Source organism: Lepidothrix coronata, unplaced genomic scaffold, assembly GCF_001604755.1.
Source record: "Lepidothrix coronata isolate B3197 unplaced genomic scaffold, Lepidothrix_coronata-1.0 Scaffold214, whole genome shotgun sequence".
NCBI lineage: Eukaryota > Metazoa > Chordata > Aves > Passeriformes > Pipridae > Lepidothrix > Lepidothrix coronata.
The window spans coordinates 693,812-709,251 of record NW_016690394.1 but is presented as its reverse complement, the minus strand read 5'-3'; the positions used below and the strand labels follow the sequence as shown (position 1 = coordinate 709,251).

Sequence of the window (15,440 nt, the reverse complement as noted above, 5' to 3'; positions counted from 1 at the left end):
CAGCCTGCCTGTGCCCCACCTCTGCCCACCCACCCTTTCCCCGCTGGCTCTTTGCCCCCTGCCTGCTCCTGCTGCTCCTGCTGCCCACGGGCCCCCCTTCCCCAGCCCAGGGGCCCAGAGCCGAGCCAGGATTGCATCCACAGCTGGAGCGGAGGGGAATTCCCTTTGGAAAGAGTGGGAGACCTGTTTGCCCCCAGAGCAGGGGGCAGCTCCCTCTGCGCCCTGTGGGAGCCCTGTTTGCCAGGAGGGAGCTCCCTTTGTGCCATGTTTGGAGCCCTGTTTGCCAGGAGGGAGCTCCCTTGGTGCCCTGTGTGAGATGCCCTCCTGGAATTTGTAAGATTTGTGTTAAATCCGAGTTTTTAGTGTGCCCATCAAGTTCCCTCCCGCCTCAGAACAGCAGCTGGCAGCCACCAAACCCCGTTCTCACGCTTCATATCAAACTTTCTAAACTCTGCAGGTTTTGTTTAACGTTCTTCTCAATGGAAGGGACTCGAGCAAGCACATCTTGTTTGGGACAGGTGCCCCTGGACCAGAAAAATCAGATATCCCTGCAGCCAAAGCAAGCTGGCAGGCCCAGGAACCTCGGCAGAGCTCCACAGACAAGGCTGTGAGGAGGAGGGAGATGAGGAAGAAGGGGGGTCTTGAGACCTCCGATGGGAGGCCGTGCCAGGAGGGAGGATCCGGGGGTGGACAGTTCTCAGATTGGGTGGATTAGAACTAGAAAATGGGAAAATCCGGGTAAAACCTCGGGACACTCGTGTGCACCTCGAGGCCTTCACTAAAGAGCTGCTCTCTGCCTGATCTACACCGATGCTGTTTGGAGAATTTCCTGCCATTTTCGGCATCCCGGGGAGCCCTGTTTGCCAGGGAAGTCCCTTTGTGCCGCCGCAGCCCCCGGGAACAGCCCCCTGCTGTCCGCGGCTGTAACTGCGCCGAGGCAGAAACTCAGAAATTCAGAAAACACGGAATTGTGGAGGGGAAAACTTCAGTTACAGTGTTGTAGCTCGGTCTGTTTTGTTATGTGTATATATATATATACATATATATATACACATATATACACACACACACATATATATATATACACACACATATATATATGTATGTACATTAGTAAAATGCTATTACTTTCTTTTCCACACCTTTTCACCTGAAGCCTCCTAATTTTGAAGTTATAATAACTCAGAAGGAGGAGTTTGGTTTTTTCTATCCTGCCCTCCCTCAGCAAACGTTTTGTTTTGTTACATGGAGACACTGGGACATCAAACAGAGGGGACACACCCCAGAAATCCTTCTGAGTACTCAAAACCACATCAAAACCCCCCAAACTCCCCCCAAAACCCCACCAAAGCCCTCACAGATCCCCAGGGCTGGGGGCTGTACCCCAAATTCCCAGGGATACCTGCCCTTGCAATGGGGAGAAGTCAGGGAAACTGAGGCACAGCACCAAGCTGAGACATCAGACAGAGGGGACAGACCCCAAAGATCCTTCAGGGGACTCAAAACTGCACCAAAACCCTCCCAAATCCCCCCAATCCCCCACCAAATCCCCCCGACCCCCCGCCAAACCCCACCAAAACCCCACTTACCCTTCTGGGGTCTCCGGCACCAGCCCCTCTGTGGAGAGGAAAAGCAAAGAGAGGCTGTGTTGGCACCCACAGGGGACATCAGGGACAACGTGGGGACATCAGGGACACGGCGGAAATGTCGGGAATTGCGCGCTCACCCCCCTCGGAGCTGGTCCCACGCCGCCGGCGCGGGGGGGCCCGGAGAACAACGGCCCCGCCGGGATGGGCCGTGGGATCCTCCTCCTCCTCCTCCTCCTCCTCACTGTCCTCGAAGGCAAAGGCTTCACCCACGTCCTCCCCCCCTGCGGGCACCGCGCCCGCCGGCTCCGGAGGCACCGCGGCTCCTGCAGCGGGGACACGGCACCGGGATGGAGGGGAAGGGGGGGATGGAGGGAAAAGGGGGATGGAGGGAAAAGGAGAAGGGGGAGATAGAGGAGAAGGACAAGGAGGGATGGAATGGGGGGAGGGATGGGTGGAGAAGGGGGGGAAAGGATGGAGGGGGAGACAATGTCACTCTGGGTCCCCCAGAAAGGAGGGGATGGAGAAGGGGGGGAAGGAGGAGCAGGGGGGATGGAGGAGAGGGGAGATGGAGAAGAGGAGAGATGGAGAAGAGGGGAGATGGATGCAGAAGGAGGGGATGGATGCAGAAGGGGGGCACACGGTGTCACTCAGGGTCACGCCCAGGAAGGAGAAGATGGAGAGGGAGGTGATGGAAAAGAGGGGAGATGGAGGAGAAGGGGGACATGGATGGATGGATGGATGGAGGGATGGATGGAGGGATGGAGAAGGCGGGGAAAGGATGGAGGAGGAGACAATATCACTCCAGGTCCCCCAGCAAGGAAGGGATGGAGAAGGGGAGCAGATGGAGGAGAGGGGGGGATGGATGGAGAAGTGAGGGAAGGATGGAGAATGGGGGGATCCAGTGTCACTCAGGGTCCCCCAGGAACGGGGAGATGAAGAGGGAGGTGATGGAAAAGGTGGGATTCACTCAGGATACGCCAGCAAGGCGTGGACGGAGGAGGGAAGACGGGGAAGGAGAAGGGGGGGGTGGAGAAGGGAGTCATCACCCCCCCAGAACTGCAAGATCCAACAGCCCTGAGTGTTTTCACCATTCCAAGAGGCTCCAGTTGGGATATGCAGGACAACCCCCCCTTTCTGCCCAAGCATAGGGGCCCTCCTCCCAAAAAAAAACAGGAATGGAAAAGGGATGGAGGAGGGATGGAAGAAAGAGCATCACCCCCCCAGAACTGCAAGATCCAACAGCCCTGAGCGTTCTCAGAATTCCAAGAGGCTCCAGCTGGGATATGCAGGACACCCCCCCCCCCTTTCTTCCCCAGGATAGGGGTCCCCTTCCCAAAGCTCCCAGCTCCAGAGGGGTGACAGTACCTACTGCAGGCTGGGGGGGCAGCTCAGACGAGGCCATGGCGAGGGGGCTCCGGATGCTCCGCCCAGGCCCTTCCCTGACTTTCTCCTGCGGGAGAGAAGGAAAAATGGGTTGAAAAGGAAGCTCAGCCCCCCAGATCCATCCCTGGGAGCCTCCAGGTGTGAGGGATCCAGCTCCAGCTGCTGCAAAACCTCACAAGGAAGCAGGAGCTGCTCCCAGGGCTTGGTTGGCGTGGAACATTTATCCCATGGATGGCAAATCCTGCAGGATTGAAGGTCTCGGGGGCGGGAAGCGCCAAGGAGCCTCCCTGGGATCGATGGTTCATCCGCTCCCGAAACCAGAGACGCCCTGGAAGGTCACCAGGAGGAGGAAGGTCAGAGCAGGGACCCCCATTCCCAAGGGATGATGGAGCAGAACAAAACATCACCTGAGAGGTTGGAAAGGGGAAAATGGGGCCAAATCCGGGGAATTTGGTCCTGCTGGAAGCAGGATGTCCAACGGATGCTGCCTCCCTGCTCCAAAGAGTCATGACCCCCCCAAGAGATGGTTTCTCCCCCATTTTCCCTGGGAAATGCTGGATAAGGAGAGGCCCAAAGCCAGGGGCGATCCCAAAACAAAGGAGCTGTTGATTTAATCTATTTATTTAAGATGATTTAAGATCTATTTATTTAGGATTTGTTTATTCCCCCTGGACCAAAATCCCTTGGAGCTGCAGCACAGGGTGGGAGGAACTGCCCCAGGTGGGACAAACAGCTCCAGGGCCACAGAGAGACAGGAAAACGTATCAAATAATCCTAAAATTTCATGATAATGATGATAATGATAATAGTGATAATAATATAAATGCAGAGCTGGAATTGCTCCAGCTTTGGGTTTTCATGGAGCTCCAGGGCCACAGAGAGATATAAAAATATATAAAATAATACCAAATTATCTTTATAATAATGGTAATTATAGTAATGATGATAATAATTATAGGAATGGTAATAAATACAAATGCAGAGCTGCAATTGCTCCAGGTTTGGGTTTTCACGGAGCTCCAGGGCCACTGAGAAAGATAAAAATATAGAAATAATGACAATTATTGGAAGAATTATAATAGAAACACGTATCTGTGTGTCTGAAGCTGACCAGGAGGGTGCTGAGATCTGGGATCACCTCCCAGATTCCCATTTCCTGCTGGAAAATGGGCTCTAAACCCCCGGCAGGTGCCCAAGCTGAGAGTGTGACCCCCCAGATTCCCAGTGCTCAGCAGGCCCAACCCCATCCTGATCCAAACCCCACCAAAAGACGGAGCCAAATCCCAACTGACCCTTTTCCAGCCATAAAAAATAGGAATAAATCCCTTTTCCCCTCCCTGACCCACCACAAGAACTTTTCCAGCCACTTTTCCAACAAGCCCCTTGTCTCTGTAAACACGTTAACTGGGATTTATTTGGGAGAGGGACCCAGGGATGGTCTGTTTTCCTCCTGGAATTCTTTTCCTGGTGCTCAGAACAGCTCCCACATCACCCAACTGCTTTCCACCAGCCTGGGAGCAGGATATTGCCAGCTTTCCCCCTTTTCCAAGCTCCAGGTTTTATCCCTCTGGACGTGGCACCACCCGAGCCATGGATCCAGAGGGAAGCAGGAGCTGCCATGGAGCTGAGGAGCCCAGGAAAAAAACATCCCTTATTTCTGCAGTAAAAATAAGCAAAGCAAGTTTGGAATCCTTAATCCTTGGGAAAAATAACCCCGGGAAAGAGCTGCTGCCGGATTCATCCCGACCCCAGTTTCCTTACTGGTTTGATCCGTCCTTCCAGCAATCCGGTGGCTTCCCCGTGGGATGAGGGCAGTGGGAGGCGGATGTGCTGCAGCTCCATCCCAAATTTATCCGGCCGGGCGGGAAAAGGTCACTTCCCATTTTGCCAGTTGACATAAGCTCCCATCCCAAAGCCCGATTTATCCCAAGGCTGGTTGGTTCTTTTTCCAGCTCCCAGGACTCCAAAACAACCCTTGGATTGGGTTTGAAAGGTCATTTTGCATCGTTTTCCATGAGAAAGGAACATCCCAGGAACAAAATGCATCCCAGGGGATGAGGGGAAAGCGAGTGGGGATGAGCCGCCCTGCCAGGGAGATCCCTCAGAATAAACCGGGAGCGGAAAAACGGGAAGCAGGACAATCCAATGAGGGCCTGGGGATGTGAGAGGATCCCAGAAGGACGCCGGGATGCGACATCATCCTTGGAAGTCCGGATTTCAAGGAGCTGCTGGGGCCTCTCCGTGGGAAGGAGCATCCTGGGGGTGGCAGCTCTGGCTCCTTCCCACCCGGAGCGGGGAGGGAAAATAAATCAAGGCAGGCCTAAATAAACAGAGCTGGGCCTAAATAAATCGAGCCGGGCCTGAATAAATTGAGCCGGGCCTGAATAAATCGAGCCAGGCCTGAATAAATCGAGCCGGGCCTGAATAAACAGAGTTGGGCCTGAATAAATATAGCTGGGCCTAAATAAATCGAGCTGGGCCTAAATAAGTCGAGCCGGGCCTAAATAAAGGCAGAAGAGCAGGCCCATGTGCTGGGCCCCATCCCGATCCCAGGATTCAGGGGGATATTTTTAGCCGGGGCCATGGAGCGACAGGGCCCAGCTGGTGGGAACAGGGCCCAGCTTCGGGAAGGATCCCAGATCCAGGATCTCCCTTCCCAGGGCTCTCCCATCCCCCCATGGAGGGCTTTGGGAAGCCAGGGAGGAACAATGGACGATATTCCAACAGGATTTGCCCTGGGAATCTGCCCCTCTGCCCATCCCACCGCGCTCATCCCGCGGGATAAATAACCTGGAGTTATTTATAAGGGATGGGGGTGGGGAGGAATCCAAATTAGCTTTTCTCTCCCAAGGTTCTCCCCCCTTTCCACATTAATTCCTGCAGGTCACATCCCACATTAATTCCCACATCCCAGGGGAATTTTCCACCATGACCTTGATAAAAATTGATATAAAAATTGACTAAAATTTGATAAAAATTGAATTAATTCAGGTTTTTTCCACTCCCTGGGATGGGAGGAGTCCATGGAGGAGGAAAACAGGGGTGTTTTCACCCCTAACTCCCAATCTTATAAAATAATAAGTACAATATTATTAAAAAAAAAAGTTAAAAATGGAAAAGAGGAAATTAAATTTAGAAAGTTAAAAAATAAAGAACAAAATGAGAAAAATTAAATAGAGAAATAAACGGGAAAGTAAAAATTAAATTGGAAAATAAAGATTAAACCGGAAAACAAAGTTTAAATGGGAAAACAAAGTTTAAATTGGAAAACAAAGTTTAAATTGGAAACAGAATTTACATTTAAAAATAAGATACAGGTTGGGGGGAAAATTTACATTGAAAAATAAAATTTGCATTGAAAACTAATTTTAAAATCAAAATCACTCAAACATTAAAATAACCTCAAGTATTTTAAACAATAAAAAAAATCATTTATGACTGGAAATAACTCAAAGACAAAACCAACTCTGAAATGAAAAATCATTTTCAAATTAAAAACCAGTTAAAAATGAACAAAAGTAACTTTAAAAAGCAGCAAATATTTACAGCAAAGGAAGTTTTTTCATCCTTAATGGGATTTCCGGGCCAAAGGTTTTATTTCCCAGTTTTCCAAGGAATAAACTGGGCAGGTTTGAGGGTGTCAGTGAGAGCTCCAGTGGGGAAAAATTACCCAGGGTCCTCAAAAATCCCCTGGATCAGGAGTTGGGATGTGGTTGGGATTGAGGACGGTGGGAACAAGGGGCAGCCCCAGGAGCAGTGGGAATGAAACAACAGCAAAATCATGGGGGGGGGGTAAAAAAAAGGCAAAATATGGAATTTCTTCCTCAAAATCCAAAAAAAAAAAAAAAGGGGTTTTCCCAGAAAAAGCTGCCAAAGGAAGAGTTTGTCCCTGAAAAAATTCCATAAAAATTCAAAATCCAGGGCAGTTTTGGGAGTAGATTTTCAATAAACTCCTGGAAAGGTGTCAACTTATAGAAAAAGTTTTTTTCCCTGTTTTCCCTTGAAGTGGCTTTTCCAGGCAAATATCCCACAAATATTCCAGCTCACAATCCCATGACCTGGAAAAGTGCCACTGTTTTCCTTTGCTTTGCATTTTCAAAGCCACCGATGAGCTGGAAAAAATCCATCCCTGGTCCAGCTCATGCCATGAGAAACAGGGATAAAAGGAAAACCAGGGAAAAGTCAAGAACAATCACATTTATAGCCCTTAAATAGGAAAAATTAAAGTCCTTTCTGCAAAGATTTCTCACAGAGAGACCTCAAAAATCCAGGAAAAAAAGCCATTTATTGCCAAAAAACTCCCTAATTCCACGTTTATCCCAATCCCCACTTTACAAAGTTCATCCCCTGCAAAACTACCCCGGGAAGGAATTTGAAAGGAGAAGAATTTGAATCAGAAATACCAATAAAAAAGCCAAAAAAAAAAAAGAAATAATGGATGTTTTTTCCCCTCATTATTGTTTCCTGCTCAAAAATCCCAATAATTTGCTTTATTGCAAAGCTCCACATTAAAACCTCTCCCACCCTTTGGAAGTGCTTTGTCCTCCTGCCAGTGCTCTGGGGTCACTTTATTTCACCCCCAAATCACCTTACATTGCCCCAAACCCAGGTTATTTTGCCCCAAAATCACCTTATTTTGCATAAAATCGCCTTATTTTGCAAAAAAAAAAATCACCTTATTTTGCCCAAACCCCACATTATTTTGCCAAAAAATCCCCTTTTTCTCCCGAAAACCCACCTGACTTTGCCCAAAAATCAGCATCAGGTGATGGCACCAATGGATTTGAGCTCATCCTTCCCCAATATCCCTAATTTTTCTCCTTGTTTTCCAAACACCTATTCAAGCACCTGATAAAATATTGGGATTTTTACCCTAAAAAGACATTTCCTGTATATTTTTCCGGGTATTTTTGGGAAAAACCTGCTCTTTGCAACTTGTTTTGTTCCCCTAAGACAGAATTAATTAATTAAAAAATAAATCAAAGCGGTGCAAAAGGTGGGAAAAAAATATTCCAGCCCCTTCCCAACTTGCACCCCAACGCAACCAATATCCCAAAAAATCGCCATAATAGGGATAAGTGCCATTATTTCCTGCCAAAATTATCCCAGAGGACGCTCCCACCTCTCTAAAAATCAGTTTTCCCACAGGTGCTGCAATTCCCAGCTGGGAAAACACGGGAGGGATTCACGAGCTGGGAAAAAAACGGGGCGAGAAAAGCGCAGGAACGGGGGTGGGATGAGGTGGGTGGGTATTCCTGGGGATTTCCCTCCCCCATTCCTTGTTTTCCCTTATCTGTCCAAAATGAACCCAAACTCCCGGGAATTTTCGGTGGATAATAAAGGCGGGGATGGCCGGAGGCTGCGGGAAGCGAAGGGTGTCCTCCCGCCGCGGGATTCTGGGATAACCTCTGGATTTCTATACGGACACGCGGATATCCAGAGATTCCTGCCTGGATCCACGGATCTGGGGGGGCAGCAGAAGGGAAAACAGGAATTGGCTGACCTGGGAAGGCCGCGGCTCCTCCGCCTTTGTATCCACATCCGAGCAGGGAGGGAATTCCCGGGAAAACCCCCCTGGCCGGCGAGGGTCGCTGCCGAGGCGCCCCTGGGTGGGATGCCCGGGGCGGGGGCTCCCCCCGGGCCCCGCCGGACCCCCGCGATTCCCAAATCCCGGCGGCGGAGCCCGGCTGGAGCTCGGCCCGGCGCTCCAGCGGCTGGAGCGAGGGATGCCGGGATTTTGGGCAGCATCTCCCCCTCCTTCTCCTCCTCCTCCTCCTGCTGCGGCTCTTCTTCCCGGGCAGCGCTTCCCAAATCCCGCTAAACCGGGATTGATCGCCTCCGCCTGGAGCATCCCGTTAACCCCCTCGCTTCCAGGGAGGGAAAAACAAGGAGCGGGAGAGGCCAAAACGCCCAGGGATAGCCCAAAATGCCCAAAGTTTCTGGGCAAAGCCGATTTTTCCCGGGATATTTGACCTCCAAACCACCCGCTGCCGGCCGAAAACGCAGCTCCACATTCGCATTCCAAGTTATTCCCCCACCACCTTAACATCCCAAAAACTCCACCCAAAATACAATATACACATACACACACCCCCCAAAAAAAGGGAATTTCAGGCAGAAGGAAGAGCCCACCCACGGATTTAATTAAATCCAATATCCTTGATATAAAATACTCCCATTTTACCTATTTCACATCCGTGTTTTCCAGGCTGGGAAGGAATTTTCTGCCGGCACAGGGCCCGGCCCTGCTGGAAAACGCCCCTTGCAAACAAACTCCGGAGCTGTCAGGATTTTTCCAGCTCCAAACCAGCCCAACAAGCCTGGCAAAAAGCAACAAATATATAAATATATCCCGGTGCCCTCCACGTGACTCCAGGGAAAAAGTAACGCTCCTTTCCCTGGGATAATGGGCTGAGCCGAGAAAACCTCCTTAAGCAAGAACAGGACTCGAGGATGGTGGTGGGGAGGATTTTATCCCTCTTATCCCAACATTTGTAAGGGGGAGACACTTCCCAACCTATTTTTGGGAAGCAGCAAAAGCATCTTTTAGACAATCAATAATTAAAGTGAATTTTCTGGGAATTGAAGTGATTTTTCTGCTTTTTATTCCTGGGAATTAAACNCTGAGAATTAAAGTGATTTTTATGTTTTATTTTTCTGAGAACAAAAGTGAAATTCTCTTTTTCTTTCCTGGGAATTAAAGTGATTTTTCCGATTTTTTTTTTCTGGGAATTGAAGCGAATTTTTCTAGTTTTTTTCCTGGGAATTAAAGTGATTTTTCTGATTTATTTTTCTTTTTAAATGTCATTTCCAAGCTTTCCACTTCCCACCCCAAAAACTTGGGAAAAAGCACCTCAAGGCCTCCCAGAGGAACTGGGGGGGTTTTGCATCCCAGAACCAGCTCAGCAAAGGCCCCGGGAAGGAGGGAAGGGAGCAAAGAGCACCCCCAGAAATTTGGGATTCATCCCACTCCACGGCTGCCCCAGCACCTCCTGGAAAGGTCCCGGGGCACCCAGAACAAGGAAGTCAGGCTGGGAAGGGCTCCCATCCCAGGGAATCAGCCTTGCCTGGGAATGAAGCCCTTTCCCAGCCCAGTTTTCTTGGGATAAAGGGAATTTCACCCCCTAAATCCACCTCTCCGTGCACCCAGGACCCGCCCAGGACGTGGATACACGGACACATCCCGGGATTCCAAACCTCCCCTCCCCAAAAACTCACCCTGGGCTGGGGAAAAACAGGAGCGAGGAGCGATTTTTCCGGCTGGCAGCCGGAATGTTGGCACAGGTGGCACTGACTCAGCCAGGGCTGGGCACTCAGCAGGGCTGGGCCGGCCCCAAATCCCCATTAATGCGCTCAGATAGCTCATTAACCAGGAGAAAAATTAATTCATTAATAGATAATGAGGTTTCATCATTAATTATCCCCCCAGGATCGGGTCCTGTCCTCACAACCAGCCAAGAGCCTCCCCAAAAATCCACCTCAGAACTTTTTTCCCCACACTAATCCAGGGATTTAGGGTAGTTTTTATTGATATAAAAATGAATTAATTAGTAAATAACCAGGTTTAATGGTTTATATTCATGTAGAAATAAATTAGTTAATGGATAATGAGGTTTCATCGTTAATTATCCCCCTGGGATCAGGTCCTGTGCCACAACCTGTCAAAAAGCCCCCAAAAATCCAACTTGGAACTTCTTTTTCCCACACAAATCCAAGGATTTAGGGTGGTTTCTATTAATATAAAAATAAATAAATTAATAGATAATTAGATTTCATCATTAATTATCCTCCCAGGATCGGGTCCTGTCCTCACAACCAACCCCTCCAAAAATCCACCTCGGAACCTTTTTTCCCCACACTAATCCAGGGATTTAGGGTAGTTTGTATTGATATAACAATGAATTAATTAGTAAATAATCAGGTTTAATGGTTCATATTCATGTAGAAATAAATTAGTTAATGGATAATGAGGTTTCATCATTAATTATCCCCCTGGGATCGGGTCCTGTGCCACAACCAGCCAAAAGCCCCCCAGAAATCCACCTTGGAACTTCTTTTTCCACACAAATCCAAGGGTTTAGGGGGGGTTTTAATGATACAAAAATTAAGTCATTAATAGATAATTAGGTTTAGCCATTAATTATCCAAGGCTTTAGGGTGGTTTTCCAGCTCTTTGCTGGGAAGAAATTCCAAGAAATCCCTGGACAAGTCTGTTCAAGTGGGTTTACTCCCCCGGGAGATCTTTGGGATGCCGGGGGGGGGGGCCCAGGGATCTCATCCAGCCCCCGGATCCCTCCGGGAAAGCCCCCATGGAATGTTTGGGACACAAACACCTCGGATCGAGACCTTCCAGGAGCCCCCGAACCCCGGGAATGCTCCCCTGGGAATGCTCCCGGAGCCTCCTCCTGCAGAGCTGCACCGGGATCGACACGGAAACCATGCGAGTGATGCAGATTTATGTAAATCTATGCAAATCTATGCAAATCTATGCAAACGAGCCCCTCCCCGGGCCGGGCCCTCACCCGGAGCTGCTGCCGCGGGAACCCAAAAAACCTGTTTTTGGGGGCGTGGGGCGAGAATTTGGGAGGAACTTGAACTATTTGGCGTTGAACAATGAAGGGAAGGGAAGGGGTGTGTTTGTATCGGTTTATTTTTAGATAACTAAACACATTTTATTCCTATTGTGCAGGTTTATATTTCAATGTCTTTCAATTTATTTGAATAGATTTTAATTTTAACACATTATATACATTATTAGATATTTATATCTATTTTCCTATTTCATATATATTATATATATTCATATCATTATATTTCAGTTTATTTCCATTTATCTTCAATATATTTTAATTTTAACACATCCGTGTACATTTTATACATTTATTTTCATATACTGATATTTATTTTTATATTTATACTATATATTTATATTTAATTTTAACACATCTGTGTACATTTTATACATTTATTGTTTATTGTTATATATTGATATTTATTTTTATATTTATACTACATATTTACATATTTACAACTCAGTTTATTTAAATGTATTTTCAATATATTTTAATTTTAACACATCTCTATTTATATACACATATATCTATATATATTTATTTTTATATGTTTAAATGTATTTTTATGTATTTTATATATGCTACATATATTTATATATTCATATATTCATATTTATAACTATATATATTTATAAATACTTATATATTATGTATAGTTTATATATATTTATATAGCCATGTTTAAATTTATTTCAATTTATTTTAATATATTTTCATTTTAACACATCTATATTTACATGCATATATTTTTATAGATCTATTGTTTATATACGTGTTTTATAGATTTGTTATATGTTTACATATACTTTCTATAAATTGTATATGTGTTCATATAGTAATATTTTCATTTATTTTATTTTTAATATATTTTAACATGTGTATAGTTATATATATTAATTATATATAAATATAATTATATTTTAGATATAAATATGTATTATATATATTAATATATTTTAACATGTGTATAGTTATATATATTGAAATTTTAATATATCTCTATTTTATATTATTAAATGTACTATACTTTAGCATATATAGCACATATAAAGAAAAGAAATAATTCTATTGATTAATACAGATTAATACGAATAAACAGATTAATACAAATAAACAGATCACTACAAATAAATAAATTAATAATAAAAATAAATAAATATAATTGATCTTCCTATTTAAATTATTCATTTAAATACACCAATTCTGCATCAATCTGTCTACTCCGTATCCATATGTATTGACAGGGATCCATGGAATGAGGGGGATGATCCAGCCCAGGGATGCCCCCTGCTGGCACCTTCCCGGGAAAACTTTGGGACAACTTCTCCAGGAGATCTCCCAACTTTTCCAGAGGGTTTTCCGGGGTTATTTTTTAATTCTCTATATCTGCATTTTTATAACGATCCGCGGAATTGTGGGTGGGGCTGGAGCCCACCCAGGGCTGGGCGTCTTCCCAGGAAAGCTCTGGCCCAGCTCCTCCAGGTCTCCCAGCTTCTCCAAAGGGGGTTTTTGGGGAATACTTTGCATGGACACCCCAAACTCTGCCCTCCGTGACTTCCCGAGCCCCGGGATGGAGCTGCCGGATCCCTGGGAGCGCATGGAAGGACTCGGGGGAGCAGCTGGGCTGGGTTTGCTCCCTGCTTTTCCACCCAAAATTCCCTCGGAGGTGCCCAAACCCGCCCCTGGAGCTTGGACTGCACATGGATCCAGCTTCCAGCTCCTCCCTTGCTCCTTCCACATCTCCCAGATGTGCAATTCCTGGAAAAACCCACCTGTCTGCATCATCCCACTGAGCCAGAGCCTAAATCCCCCTCTTCCCTGCCCGAAATCCTTGGGAAAGTTCAATGTGTGTGGACAAATCATCTCCTGGAGCATCAGCAATTCCATAAAAAACTCCGGAGGTGCCACCTGGCTGCAGAAGGAGCATGGAAAGGGACTTGCATGGATTGCATCCATCCCTTTCCATGTTCTCCACGTGGATCCCTGCTCCCTGCTTGGATTGCACCCATCCCTCTCCACATGATCCATGTGGATCCCTGCTCCCTGCTTGGATTGCATCCATCCCTCTCCACATGATCCATGTGGATCCCTGCTCNCCATCCCTCTCCACATGATCCATGTGGATCCCTGCTCCCTGCTTGGATTGCATCCATCCCTCTCCACATGATCCATGTGGATCCCTGCTCTCTGCTGTAGTGAGGATGCAAATTCCCCTGGCAGCCATTCCCACGCTGTTCCCAAAGCCACCTTATCCCAGGATAATTGGATTTTTCCAGAGGCTCTTGCTGCAAACCCCCTTTTCCAATTGCTATGGCCACATCCCAAATATCCCCATCCCCAGGGATACCCCAAATATCCCACCCAGAGATACCTCAAGCATCCCCATCTCCAGGGTTACCCCAAATATCCCACCCAGGGATACCCCAAATATCCCTATCTAGGGATAACCCAAACATCCCCATCCCCAGGGATACCCCAAACATCTTCATTCCATGGGATACCCCAAATATCCCACCCAGGGATACCCCAAACATTCCATCCCAGGATACCCCAAATATCCCTATCCAGGGATACCCCAAATCTCCCCAGGGATATCCCAAATACCCCAAACATCTTCATTCCCAGGGATACCCCAAATGTCCCCCCCCGTGGATCTGGGATTGGGGAGAGCTGAGCCAGGCCCAGGTTATCCGAGGTGAGACTCTCCCCATTCCAGACTCCCCTGGGAATGAACAGGTCAAACCAGTTTTTCCCAAGCCCAGGACAAACCAGTCTGAGCCCAGGCCTGACCCAACCTGCCCGGAGTGTTCCCACCCACCCCACAAACCCAGCCGGCCTTTTGGGGGAAAAAAGGCCATTTTAGGGATCAGCAGCCGGGTCCCAGCCCAGCAGGGCTTTCATTCCATCCCATCCCTGCGGAGATCATGGAAAATCCCTGAACGACCCCGACTCTGCCGCCCTGCTCCTGCAAGTGATGCTGTGCCGAGATGCTCCGGGGATAATTCCGTGAGTAACGCGGGAATTTGGGATGATTTTATCCCGCCCAGGAGGTTGTTTCCCTGAATTCCAAGGGTTTGCCCCTGTTCTGGGGGGATTTTGGGGTGGGTTTGCCCCAGAATCCCACAGGCCCAGGTCCCAAAATTGCATCAGCACTTGGGATTGGGTCAGAAATCCATGGGATATTGCCATGGAATCAGAGAGGAAAACACCACCCAAAATTGAGGATTAATCAAATATTTTCAATAAATCACATCTTTTAAATCAATCAAATATTGCAAATTAATCAAATATTGCAAATTGGTCAAATATTCCCAATTCATCACAAATTCCAAAGGCACCACATGTTCCCCTCCTGCAAAATCCCTCGATGTAATAAAGGGAATTTTCTCCTGGTAAAAAAAAAAAAAGGGGGGGGAGGGAGGAAAAACTGCAATAAAGGCAATATTTGGATTTATTTTTTGGGGGGAAAAACCTGAACCAACCCTTTGCAATATGAACATTTATTTCTTGGGGAAAAACACACTTTGCAATAAGTGCCTTTCTTTTTGGGGTCAAAACCTGGCAATTTGGTCACTTAATCTGGGAAAAACCTTTGGAATACAGGCAACAAATGGATTCATTTCTTGGGAAAAAATACACTCTGCAATAGGTACATTTTTTTTTTTTTTTGGAGGGGAAAAGCCCCTTTGCAATAAATGTATTTTTTGAGGGGGGAAAACCACTTTGGAATATGTACATTGATTTTTTTTTTTGGGGGGGGAGAACTTTGCAATAAAGGCATTTATTTTTTCAGGTAAAAAAAATTCAATTAAGGTAATATCTGCATTTATTTGGGGGGAAAAATCCCTTTTTTAATATGTGCATTTGATTTTTGGGGGGAAAAATCCCTTTTTTA

General features: G+C 46.9%; 1 protein-coding gene across 9 annotated transcripts in view; it reads right to left on the bottom strand.

Moving 5' to 3' along the window:
- Positions 1-15,440, bottom strand: part of ARHGEF10L (Rho guanine nucleotide exchange factor 10 like) — a 38,239-nt gene that overhangs the window by 19,721 nt on the left and 3,078 nt on the right. For 6 of the 9 annotated variants that reach the window (XM_017833471.1, XM_017833464.1, XM_017833465.1 and 3 more), the window contains exons 1-4: positions 3,149-3,300; positions 2,955-3,039; positions 1,727-1,912; positions 1,590-1,617 (exon numbers count right to left, since the gene is read on the bottom strand). In XM_017833471.1, the coding sequence (XP_017688960.1) occupies positions 1,590-1,617; positions 1,727-1,912; positions 2,955-3,039; positions 3,149-3,277 (428 nt within the window). In that variant the 5' untranslated portion in view covers positions 3,278-3,300. Of the gene's footprint in view, positions 1-1,589; positions 1,618-1,726; positions 1,913-2,954; positions 3,040-3,148; positions 3,301-4,733; positions 5,317-9,156; positions 9,293-13,317; positions 13,458-15,440 lie in introns of those variants that run through there. The other 3 variants (XM_017833466.1, XM_017833472.1, XM_017833467.1) reach the window with 3 other exon arrangements.